Below are 12301 nucleotides of genomic sequence, written 5' to 3'. Positions count from 1 at the left end.
AGAAGTCGCACAGCACAACTGGTTGCTGGCTCCGGGGTGTTGGCAGCTTTTTTTCCACCATGTTCTTCGCAAGAACACTCTTCCCGCACCATGGGCGTCCATGTAGCCACAGTAAGGCAGAGCTGTCGCTATTTAGCCATTCGTTTAGCTCGCGGGATTCGAGGAGCCAGGCTTCGGCGCCGGGCTCGACCGATGCAGTGTATTCTCTGGTGGCACGATTGCGAGTATGGGCAGACGCGAATTTGTCTCTGCCCTGAAAACCTATATTCGGATAATGAAGCATAGTATAATAGGCAATGAAGACTCTGGGACGGGGGTGATTTCGCCCAGCACGCGTTTATAAACAATTCAGTGGACGGCTGCCAAAAATAGCGGTCACTGTATCTCTCCCCAAACTGTTGTACGTAATACAGAGAAAGGCGAAAAGAGGGTTCCTCTTTTGGCTAGATAAGACTAATAGTGACAGCCATTTTTGGGCTGTGGAGTAGCGCCGCTAGGTACCGATCAGGTACCCACGACTTAGCATTAGTAGATGAAGAAATTAAAGACACATATGCAGAAATGGAACAAATGCACAATTAATTTTAGAAACTTGATTCTCGATTACGGATGCCTCTTTCCCCGCATCGCTAGAAGTAGCTTTTATGATAGAGGAGTACATAATACCTGGTGTAGATGTGTAAAAGCAATGGTTGATTTCGACCGCCTATTTCCACTGCTGAAAGTCTTGGCTACCGAGTGGGTACCTAGCGGCGCTACGCTGGTGCCTAAAATGACTGCAACTACTATTTTATTTGCTAAAAAAGGGACACTCGTTTCGCCTTCGTGTGTACTAACACTCATCAAATGCACCGGCAACGCTATATTCAGCCTCAGTGCCACCAACCGCAGGCTGAGTCCTTGTGCTGAACTGGCATCAGCGGCGGCTATCCGCTGCGCATACTACCCACAGCTACGGTCGCACATTAGCGTGCTTCCGCCAAAAGCGCGAATGGCCCGCCACCTTACAGTGAAAGGCGAAATGAGCGGCTCAAGCTTTTTAGTTATTTATTTTAGGCGCAGCGGTTTTCTACGCTTCTTGCAGCACTGCCCCACCCTCCTTTACCGCCTGGTCGATTGGGACGTCCGGTGGAAAAAGTTGGAAAATCTTTGTAATTAGAAGCCGAGCAACAACATGCCGCGCTTGAAAAGATGGAAGAGGCGCCATGACTAGATTTGAAATAGAAGATGCTATTTTGGACGTGATGAAAGCGAAGGGAAAAAATCCCACTGGGATGCAGCAACCTACAGGCGACCGACCCCCACCACACTCGCTCATTAATTAATTAACGGTACCTAGGGGCGGCCCTAATAACGCCCTTCACTGTACCACTCACCAAAATACCTTCAAAGCTATCTCAGAGGCTCCCAAAGCGACTCACAGAGGCACTCCCTAAGGCTCTTTCTAACACTCTCTCAACAACTTGTAGAGGATCTCTCAGAGGCTCTCTTACGGGCTCTTTTAGCGGCTACCTTACAGTGAAAGGCGTTATTAGTGCCGCTCCCTGAGTACGTCAATCAAGTAACGAGTGGTGAGCTTTGTGCAGTATCAAGAAAAACAGAATCAATGACAGCTAACTGCCTCACACAATGTGACAATTGAAGCAACTGCTTCTGGTGTGGTTAGGCGGTGCAGAGGGCGGCTTGTTTACGGTGCTGCAGTACATGCCTGGAGTACTGCATTTTTCTCAAAATCGTAGAGTCATCTTTGGACCGATTTGCGCATAGCCGCAAATCGCCCGCGAGCTGACTTCGCTCAAGCTACTTTTGGCATTTGCGCTGCGCATTTACCTTCATGCTTCCTGGCGGCGCATGTCCATGCTGTTCAGTTGCATTCGCGGTGTCGTCTGGGCATTGCCAACCGGGTATCCCGCGGTATCGCCGCTGTAGGAAGGTTCAATGCCCCAAATTTCATTCTGAATTCCTTCTAGAATGTTCATGTCTATGCGCAAGGAGCTAGTGGCCGTAGCTGACTGATGCAGAAAGGCAATCGTCTTCTTGAACAAGTCTTTCAGGAGCTCCCCATCAACGTAGTCCTTCATGATAGGATCTCTATACGCGGCCGACAAGAAGAGCAAGTTGCCCCATTGTGCATGCGCGGTGGCGAAGACATTCGTAATGATAGGCCGTTTATCGCCAAGCCCGTGGAAAGCCCTTGTACTCTCAACGAGGGCTTTGATGGCTTTCTCGGAGTGATGGAGTGTGCGGCGGTCTAAATCCTGTACGTGTCTAGCCTGAGGGTCGATACGCGGGGCTTCGATTTCGGCGTGGAACTCTGATGAGGGCGGCTGTCCAGTGGTCGGGTGTTTCTGGGCAAACGAAAACTGCAACATCTGCCTCAAAAAGGGCCGATACGTCAGAACTTGAGCACCCCAGTATTTGGCCCGAAGTCTTGCGGATAGAATGTCAGAAGCGGGAGGATCGTCTTCCGTAAAGTTGCAACTCGGCGCGACCCATTCCATCGAAGAAACTGCGGCGGAGACAAGGTCGACATCTTTGAACGTTATATCAATTGGCCCAGATCTGGTTGGATCTTCTGGTGCATAAAACGTGCGGTGGATGTTGTTCAGATGCGTACTCAGGTAAAGCTGGCCGAGATAACTGTCAAGAACAGGCTGGGGGAAGCCCTCGAGCAAGCTCATATTAGGATGCGGCATATCGTTCTCATAATTCAAGAGACCAGAGGGCGGGCAAGGAAGTTCAGCGAGCAAGCCACTCTCCAACTGCAGACAGGTCCAAAAAGCCAACGAAAGCTGGTTGTACTTGGTATCCTCGACCAACTCATGCGCGGTTTTGAACCTCTTGAGCTTTTGCAAGCTGGGTCGCATAATCACCTGAAGCTTGTGGCCAGCCCTGTGGATGAATGCAAAGCTCTCCAACGGCCGCCCGAGCTGGCCCTGATAGAGACCAGCAAAGATGTTGGCATATACGTTTTTCATACTACCGTAGGACCCAAGATAGTCGCCTAGAATATCGGTTGCGAGGGCAAAGTATTCCAGGCCAGGGATGTTTCCGTAGTCCTTCTTTAGCAAGCTGGCGCGAGGATTGCCTGCTTGGGACGAACGGCGACCATGGTAGGGACGATCCTGCTCCCGGGGTGACGCTAAGCCGGATGACTGCGAACGCGACGTTTCGCTAGGTGGTGGGGTTATGGGCGATTGGGGGATGCAGTTGAGATGAAACCTTCCGTGTGGCATCGGGTCACCCACTTGGAGGGCGTCAGGCACATAATCTCGATGCTGGCATACCTTCCCGAGTGCCAAGACAGCCAGAATAAGCGCGGTATCTATCGTTCGATTTGGTCGACCGATTCTAGTGGTGGGTGATGCTGCCGATGAAGTCTCCACACTGTCGGGCGGCCCTGGGGACATCCTCTTGCGCTTTGAACCAGGAACTTCTATTGAGCTGCTCACGGCCCAAGCTGTGCTGGCCTTACTGCTGTGCTTGTTTCCTGACAATGGGAACGAATCGAGAAATTGGCGCACCCATTGATCGAGGATCGGAGGTTGTATGATAGGGTGCATGTTGAGAATGTCTTCCTTGAAAGTCTTGACGTATGACCATACTTTAGCTTCAGAAAAGTCAGGATAGCCATCAGGGTTGAGAACACCACTTCTATAGTCCACCTGATCATATGGGCTGGGGCTGCCCGGACTACCCCGGTCTGCCGCTTCGGTCACTGTGGAGGGTGACGGAGAGTCGGATGAGTCGTCGGGCATGTCAGCGCTTTGCTGGTAATGATCGCGTTGGCGGGGCTTCCGCGACATTCTATTGTCCTCGCCGCGTCCATTCAATAAGACTCGATTTTGTTCTTGGCTGATGGGATATTCCCCCACATAGCTTATGCCTTCTCGCTCGACATGGTGCTTCGTCATCTCTTTAATAGAAGGCCACTCGAGCAAAAGGCCGGCTCGTGCGGTATGGTTTCTGGGAGAAGCGGGCTCGCCAAGAGGAGGCGGAGGGCCAGGCTTGGTCTCGACTTCGTCCTCGGGCAAAATCGTTTGGTCAGGAGCAGGCACGATAGCCTCCTGCGATGAGTAGTTGACGATTTCCTCGCCGTTGATCGGCGTGCTCTCGGATTTACATTGATTCTCTACCACCAGAATCGAACTGGAAGCCAGGTCGGTTTTGGGTGAAACAGACGACTCGATTTTTGTGAGGCGCTCATTCATCTGTTCGAAATGCATTTCAAGGGTGTTTAGCTGACTTTTCATAAAGGCAATACCGTCGAGAATATCTGATTGAGTTTTGTCGGCGCTGCAATTCGACAGTCAGTACTGGTGGGTATAGAGCACGAAGACAAGCAGAACTGACACTTTGGGTGGCGGGTCGCGATATTTGCACTCCGTGACTCTGTCTCTGCATGATTTACAGGGTGTTTGTTCGTCGCATTTCGCTTTCAGTTGGCGGCACGAGTCACAAGCCTAGTTGACTATAAGCCGTGACCAATTGGCTGGGTAGGAGGACCAAGTTCATACCTGAGAAGCTCTTGTGTTTTTCCTCTTCACTGGGGCAACACTTGAGGACGCGTACATGCTACCATATATCGACTGGCGCGCGGAAGATACGTAGGCGGACTGGCTCAGGCTTTTGTTTGACTGGGGGGGCTGCATCGCCGACGAAGGCCCATTGTGATGGCGGTACGAAGAAGGCGTTGGAGGAAGCTGGGGAGACTCATATCTTACATGGCTTGGAGGCTCAGCACAGTAGGAATGCGGATGCGAGGGAGGGGTAGGGTGATGCGAAGCAGAGCTATGGCCGCCATCATGGCCATGGCTGCCCGATGTCGGGCGACGGTTGTCTTCGGGACCTTGTCGCTTTATGAGGGAATCTCGGGAGGGATAAGGAGGGTATTGTGGCTGGGCCGGTGAATGAGGCGGCGGCGGCGGCTGCGGTTCAGATTGCGGGTGGCGATAGTGGTCGTGCATGGGAGCGAGTGCCTCTTGGTCGTGATGGCGACGGTCAACGTCAGGATGGTGCAATATGCCATGCCCTGAAGCGGGAGGATGAGTGGGAGAGATGTCGGAGTGCCGGGGCGGGTAGGACTGATATCCGGGAGCAGTAAAAGATGGATGCTGAGGATGGGATGGCGGAGGTAGATGAGGCGCGGAGTGCGGGGGCGGTAACGCGGTTGGCTGCTGCGAGGTGGTACTAGACCAGGAGGAAAGACGACGCCGTTTGCTATCAAGGGAAGGTAGATCCATTTTCGTGTATTGTAGACAGGGCCAGAGACACACAGGCTGATAGCCGTGGGCGAGTCGAGTGGCAAAGCTAGAACCAGGCAAAGCAAGGTGCCATGGACGAGAGCCGAGACGACACAACGGGAAGAACCAAGGCGGGTGCCGCGATATCGCGGCCTTGGGGGAGTCTATGGGAGCGGGAGGACGGTGATCAAAGGTGTGGTCTCGTAGCCTGGCTGGCCGACATGGGGTTGGGCGACAACGTGGCTTGGGGCGCTGTCAGTGACTAGACAAGCAAAGTCTATGCTGGCGGGAGGAGAAGTAGCGTATGTAGTACAATGATTTTTGTGTGACACGGCAGGGAAAAGACCAAGCTGAATGAAGAACTGGGGACGACCGATGGGAAAGCCGACCCAGAGCACGCTGGAGAACGGTGGTAGACGCAGGCAAAGGCGCTGCCGGAGTGGGCAGACTCGGGCGAGAATTCAGTAGTAGCAAAGAATCGAGACGCTCGTAGTTAAGATTGAAAATAAAAAAGGACGAGAAAGGTAAAGCAGGCCGGCGGTATGGGGATGTGTCGGAGAGAGACCGAGCCAAATGAGCTTGCCTTTAGCGAGCTGAAGAGTAGTAACCCCACCACACTGAGGAGGGCAATAGGAACTGGTGTCGATGCGGGCCAATGGGTCGTAAATTACAAAAGCCGGCGCCAGAGGCTACGATGTGACCAGCCGTAGGGACGGATCAGGTGGCGGTTGTTGCAGAAATGCGGCGTGTTTTTGACTCGCCACAAGTTTCCAGCAAGTTAATAGAGTTGTTGGTACCGAAAGGAATCGACGTGGTCATGCAGAGACGCGCAACGATGCAGTTTGGGATGGAGCAGATCAAGCTTTGCGGCACAGTTGTTATAGGTAAATATTTAGCGCAATTACGACTGTTAGGACACCCTTCAGGGGTTCCAATTCGATGGGAACCTGGTATAAGAGGTAGCCTTAGACAGTGTACCGTATTAACGTGACTCTTCGGTCGCAGCTAGCTCAAGGCTCTCTTTAAGGGAATTACCAGAAGCACGGATTGCCTACAGTAGTATTTTCCATGTCTTGAACCACCTGCTCTCGGGGAAACAACTCTGCCAATTCACGTTCGACCTAAGTAGCTCTCCGCGAACACCAGTCATGGACGAGCCCGTCACGGAAACTATACGGCTTGCAACCGATATTGCTGCAAAAGACATAGCAAAGCTGTGGAGGATTACAAGCGATGCAAACGACTTTCCCTCCTTTTCGGCAATGATCAAGGCCGAGACGAGTGCACACAAGTGCCTACCACCTATTTGGCCACGACTGCACATTTCGACGTTAAAGCCAACCGTTGGATTTGAAAAGACAGTATCAAATTGCTCGAAGACACGCCTGGGAAGGAGAATGCCATACTGAAATGTGATCAGAAAGACAGTCTTATGGTGGTCGCGATTTCGACGCGCAATCCAATAAGCTGCCATCAGACCAGAAGTCACTTCGCGCCATTCTTGTCGCATACTGGTGTCTTACTGCACAGTCCGCACTCATTGAAGATGAACCCGTCGACTATATATCGGTACCCATGCGCAAATGCTCCAGCACTCATAGTGAACGTGAACTAGATGCAGTACAGTGCTGTAACTGTACATAGACTGTAGCGTGATACAGTACATAGTGCTGTCAGTCGTAGCTCTACCAGGCAAGAACTTGCGCGGGCCGTGTATGGCTGTAATTCTGAGATCTATGGTGCATATTCGGGTATTTGCCACGGTTGGAAGCAGCTGCGGCAGACTGAGCAGACTGGGCCACATGGGAAGCTAGAAGCGGCTCTGAGCCACAATGTACTTCCCGACAGGCCGGCGTGGTGGCATGGGAGGGGATGCCGCGCTCTTCATCTATAAGACTGATCAGGTCTCCGTGAAGACTAGTCTGAGGCAGCATTGGCTAGACATCCGGCACAATGAGCTTATTCGTGGGAGAGGAAGCAAACGCCCGCATCTGGAAGCAGTCAAGGCCGGCGAACCCAAGGCCGGCGAACCCAAGTGGATCTTTCCCGTGGTTCCAACTAACATCGCTATCGCTCCAAACCAAATCTTAAACTGGCTCATAAATACCCGTCGACGACAGCGTCCTACCATGTTCAACAACGCTTGTGCCGAAAGTGACGCTATGCACAACTGCGTACGATGCTAGCCCACGCATGGATGGCATTGGCGGTCTCTAGCGAGACTAAGTCTTTGATGCAAGACGCCTGGAGCATCAGAACCCCACACATGCTGGTGAATGACGCACTTCATGAACACTAGAGCGTGCTGCTGTCAATTTCCGACGGGCAGCACTTGGTCTCTCTTATGCCCTGGTGCTATAGTCCCTTGCAGGAGACGGACATGGTAATCGGTCGAAGCTTCGTGCGATGTGGAAGAGTAACAGTTGAGTTGTCAGACGCTAGGGTCAGCCGGACAAAGCGAACGAGATTAGGGGAAGGGGAAAGAAGTCGATGGACCAGCGTACCCCGAAGCGCGGGCAATCTACTAGCATTGTGGGCTGAGGCGGGCAACCCCACGGCTCAAACAATAGCACGAAAGCCACGATGCACACCCAGGAAAATGCTGCGAAAGAGGCGCGGCATGGGGGCGACATGCTTCCCAATATCATTTTCTGATGATCGTACAGCCCAGCAGTCAACAAGTAGGTGTGCAGGTATCAAGCAAGCAGGGCCGCGCTAGGCGACTGATATTTCTTGTCTCAGACAGAATGTGGCTAAAGTATACTTAGCCCTGATCACGGTGGATAATAGCTCACTCGCCGGCAGGATGGAGACGAGAAAACAAAAGGAGAAAAAAACCCCAATGCGACCCATCGTTTAATTTGCTTTGGATTTTTCACGAGTGACACACGTAACGTTGATTGGCCTGCGATCGACCATGCAGAGACACGTAAGACACTTAGCACGCTATTCCTATTTCGCCACTGAAGTAGACTATTCCTGTTTCGCTACTGAAGTCAACTATTCCCTTTCCGTTACTGAAGTCGACTAAGTCTGCGACACGGCAGACAAGACGCCGCGGTCACTTCCGTGTAGGGATCATCCGGATTGTTCATACTGTTCCAGCTGCGGTCGCTACCAGGCTTTGGCCGGGACGTCAACATGCCACCCCTGAGATCCGGCTGAAAGAGCAAGAAATATTTGTCTTTCTTTACCTTCCTCTGTTCGCATTTCCTGCATCCAACTCCAAAATGGCACAAGCGGAAACTCTGACATTGACGGTGTCTTTCATGCTGTCGAATGCTGCCCAGCATGTGCTGGCAGCGCGAAGGTTGCACGATTCGGACAGGCAACCACCTACCCCATTTGCGATAAAGCACAAAAGATTCTTCATAGGCTTTCACTGTGTCTTTATTGTTCTGCCGGTGACTCTACTGGTCGCTTTCCTCAAATGTGGCGACTTGTCACAGACTTCGGAGATGTGGGAAGCTCGTGCAATAGCTCTAGTGGTTCTCTTCGGCATCCTCAGCGAGGTACGTGTTGCGACATTATTCGCGCCGGTCCATTCTGACGTCAGTAAGATTTTTTGCCTCTATCCAGCTTTTTGGACAGGTGATTTATCGATGAAAATCCAACTTTTTGTCCAAATTCCGGTTGCATCGACAAGCGGGCTGGTGCTAACAGGTCTTGGAATTTGGAAATATCAACTGCCCAACCTTGTTCTTGACGGAGTTCTTCTCGCTGCTTTGGGCGACGGTCTATGCCTTTGGTCAACATGGTCCAAGAATGACAAGTTGGCGACGAACCAGGCGATCCTTGTTTATTGTCGACTTCTCTGCGGACTGACGGTCATACTTCTATTACAACTGACCCAACGACTGCATGCTGTAAGTAGCTTCTAACAGCTTGTGTCACGAAAAGCACTAATGAACAGTATGTACTCGTGCCAATGATTTTGACACAATGTTGCCAGTCATTCATACACTGCCTGGCCATCCGGGACAAGACGCAGAACGACAAGATTGGTAAGCAGCATGCTTCAGACTATTCGAAAAATCCCTCTTGCGAATCAATCCAGAAGAGCAGACACCTTCTTCCGGTCGGCACGCTGAAGTAAATTGTCTGGCTTGCTCTGCCCGGGTGAAAGCGGGCGAGGAGCTGCCGCCGCCATTAGTCAGCAACCTTGAGCCTTAGTGGGGTCCATTCAAGACGGCACTTGCTACGCACGCCTCTTGATGCTCTGCCAAATTCCGGTCGAACGATGAACAACGTCGAAGTAACCACACCCGAGACCTTTAAAACCGATCCGGCCGATCCTCCCAAGCGAAAAAAGCGAACCGGAAAGTCGACGTCCCATATACTCCGCACTTCAAAGCAGACGACGGGCTTCTGTTGGCCTGATGAAGAGAATGTTGTGAGGGCGAGGGAGGTACTCGCTCGGATCGCAATCAACCCACCTCCCGCGAGAACGACAATACATGATGAGATCGCCCACTTGAATGCGCTGTTTGGAAGCGTAAAGGTGGCTGAGAGGCCTTTCTTCCAAGCGTATGTGGTTTTGGTGCTGGATATTGCTATTTCGGAACACTTGATCGATCTGGACCAGGGTAATATCTATTTCAAGAAGATTCTTCCAGGGCTGGAAGACAAGTCAATTCAGTGGTGGAGATGGGATAATCGGCGAAGTTTTCGAGCTATGGAAGAATTAAGAACGATTTGCGGAAATTGCGCCTACGCAATTAACCTTCACAGTAAGTATAACCTCTTCCGCTTCTTTGGCCTCTGCTAAGTCACTTATTGAAAACCCCAACGCGAAGGGACTGTTGACAGATGGTGATTTTGCATATATAAAGAGCATTCGATACGGCCAACCAGTCAATTGCCAAGAATATGAACGGCTAAGCCCGGCCAATTTCGTGCCTGCCCTGTGTCGATACCTGACGTGAGCTCTCCGTGACTCTCCTCTCAACAGCGCGACTGACGAGCCGAAAGCGGAGCACATGTCGAAAAAGCCCTTCGGCCGCCTAAATCAGCTGGTGGAGGGGCTAAGACGGAGGAATTAGACCGCACCACCAAGGAGGTAGAGGTAGACATACATCGCAGCTTTGAACTACCTCTACCGCTTAACGCTCGGTCATCGATACCGCTGTATGGCATAATAAAGCTGTACCCGGCACTCAAGGACAACTCGCGGCGCTCGGCACAACATGAGCAGTTGAAGAGTAAACACGATGACGCTAGAGCTGAGATCATAGAGAGAATACCTTCTGCAAATTACGCAACAGAAGGAAGCAAATATCCTGTTTGCGCAGATTTCATGGCGCAAGTTGTCAAATATCTGGTGAGTACTTTTAACGGTGAAATCTCGACATGAGCTAATAGAATGTGAGCTCTCCACCAATATAGAGTGTGAAGGCAATCTCCGTTTAGCGAATAGCAACTTCCGAGGCCCAGCTTCTGAGCCAGTGCTGCTCAGGCTTATGGCCAAGGATTCAAAGTGCGCAGCGGGAAGGCAAGGGGTTCTTTGTCTGGCCGTTCCGTACTTCACTGGAACAAGAAGCGTTTCGATTCGGGAACAAGGCAAAAGCAGGACTGTAGACTGGCCCAGTACCTGTGCTCTGGTTTTCTCGGAACAAATGGTGCTGCCTACTCATGATAACCTTCGTTTCCACGTTCAGAATTTCCAACAATCGGCGTGCGATCACATTTGACGCCTTGCATGCCACAATACATCACATCATATATTTATCTCATTTTTTTTTTGGTTCCGATGTCGTATTCTCCATGTTGGCACAGGCTCCTATATCTTGCTGCTCGGCTTTCTGTGATGGACCTCCAAGCACGTTTATATCAGCGTTGCCGTACACGTCGTAACTACCCTGACCAGTGGGTTCAACGTCATTCGTGAGCGGTTTGGCAATCTTAGCCGCTGGGTCTGGATCAGGATTAGCAAAGAATGGCCGTTGGACAGACGACTCACGTTTGGTAGACGTATTGTTGGGCATTTTGGGGATGAAAGGCTTCCACGTCCTTCGCAATATGCAAATTGGGCCATGGAAGAATACTCGAACTACCGATCTTATACAAGTGAAGAGGATCTCTTTAGCAGCCGCATTCTGCTACAGCAAATTACATAGCAAGACACCGGCAGGTGAACGCGCAAAGGAATGTGCAGCGAAGTGTGCAGCTAAACGTGCAGCTGAACGTTCGGCTAAACCTCTAACTAGCACGCCACTTGCGTGCCGTGGAGTGTGCAGCGAAGTGTGCAGCTGAACGTGCAGTTGAACGCTCGGCTAAACCTCTAGCTAGCACGCCACTTACGTGCCGTGGAGTGTGCAGCGAAGTGTGCAGCTGAACGTGCAGCTGAATGTATGGCTAAACCTCTAGCTAGCACGCCACTGGCGTGCCATTAAGTGTGCAGCGAAGTTTACAGCTGAACGTGCAGCTAAACGTGCAGCTGAACGTTCGGCTAAACCTCTAACTAGCACGCCACTTGCGTACCGTGGAGTGTGCAGCGAAGTGTGCAGCTGAGCGTGCAGCTGAACGTATGGCTAAACCTCTAGCTAGCACGCCATTGATGTCGAGTGTGCAGCGAAGTGTGCGGCTACACGGACCTGACGGCAAGGAGTTGTCTCACTATGGTTCCGCGGTGCTGGCTGGCCAGCATCCGTCTGTTTGTTTCCAGCCGTACGGCCGCTACTGTACTGTTTCTATGGTCTCCTTTACTGCTCATTGGCCAAGGGGCTGAAATCCTACCATCTGTTCTGTGGCATGCTCGTGACGGAGGCGTCGGTCACTTTAGCCAGCATTATCTCAATTGCGTATAACCTCATTGTTTTCTTGATTAACCATACGTATGTGGTTCTTGAAAAATATTTTAAACATTCACAGGAGAAAAGCTGCAACTCGTTCAAACGATAACAAGTATTCGCCGCCGCTCCACTCGTCTATCCTTCGTCACGTGCGGCTGACCTGGCCCTCTTTCGCTGCCTTTCGACCCGACAAATTCTTCAAAGGAATAATTCCACCTGTCGGGCATCAACTCCTACGTTATGTCATATTCGCAAGCCGACACACAT

At 51.5% G+C, this 12301-nt stretch overlaps 1 protein-coding gene across 1 annotated transcript; it reads right to left on the bottom strand.

The window, feature by feature from the left end:
* Positions 1–1832: 1832 nt before the first annotated feature.
* On the bottom strand, positions 1833–4813 carry V2A60_008723 (uncharacterized protein; the record flags this gene model as incomplete). The annotated part of the gene is made up of 2 exons (XM_083259995.1): positions 1833–4296; positions 4725–4813. 2 exons carry the CDS (start codon positions 4811–4813, stop codon positions 1833–1835), a joined length of 2553 nt encoding a protein of 850 aa, XP_083116121.1.
* Between the last annotated feature and the right edge of the window lie 7488 nt (positions 4814–12301).

This window comes from Cordyceps javanica, chromosome 6 (genome assembly GCF_051103115.1).
Source record: "Cordyceps javanica chromosome 6, complete sequence".
Lineage (NCBI taxonomy): Eukaryota > Fungi > Ascomycota > Sordariomycetes > Hypocreales > Cordycipitaceae > Cordyceps > Cordyceps javanica.
Note: the sequence above shows the minus strand (reverse complement) of the source record. Positions and strands in the feature narration are given on the sequence as shown.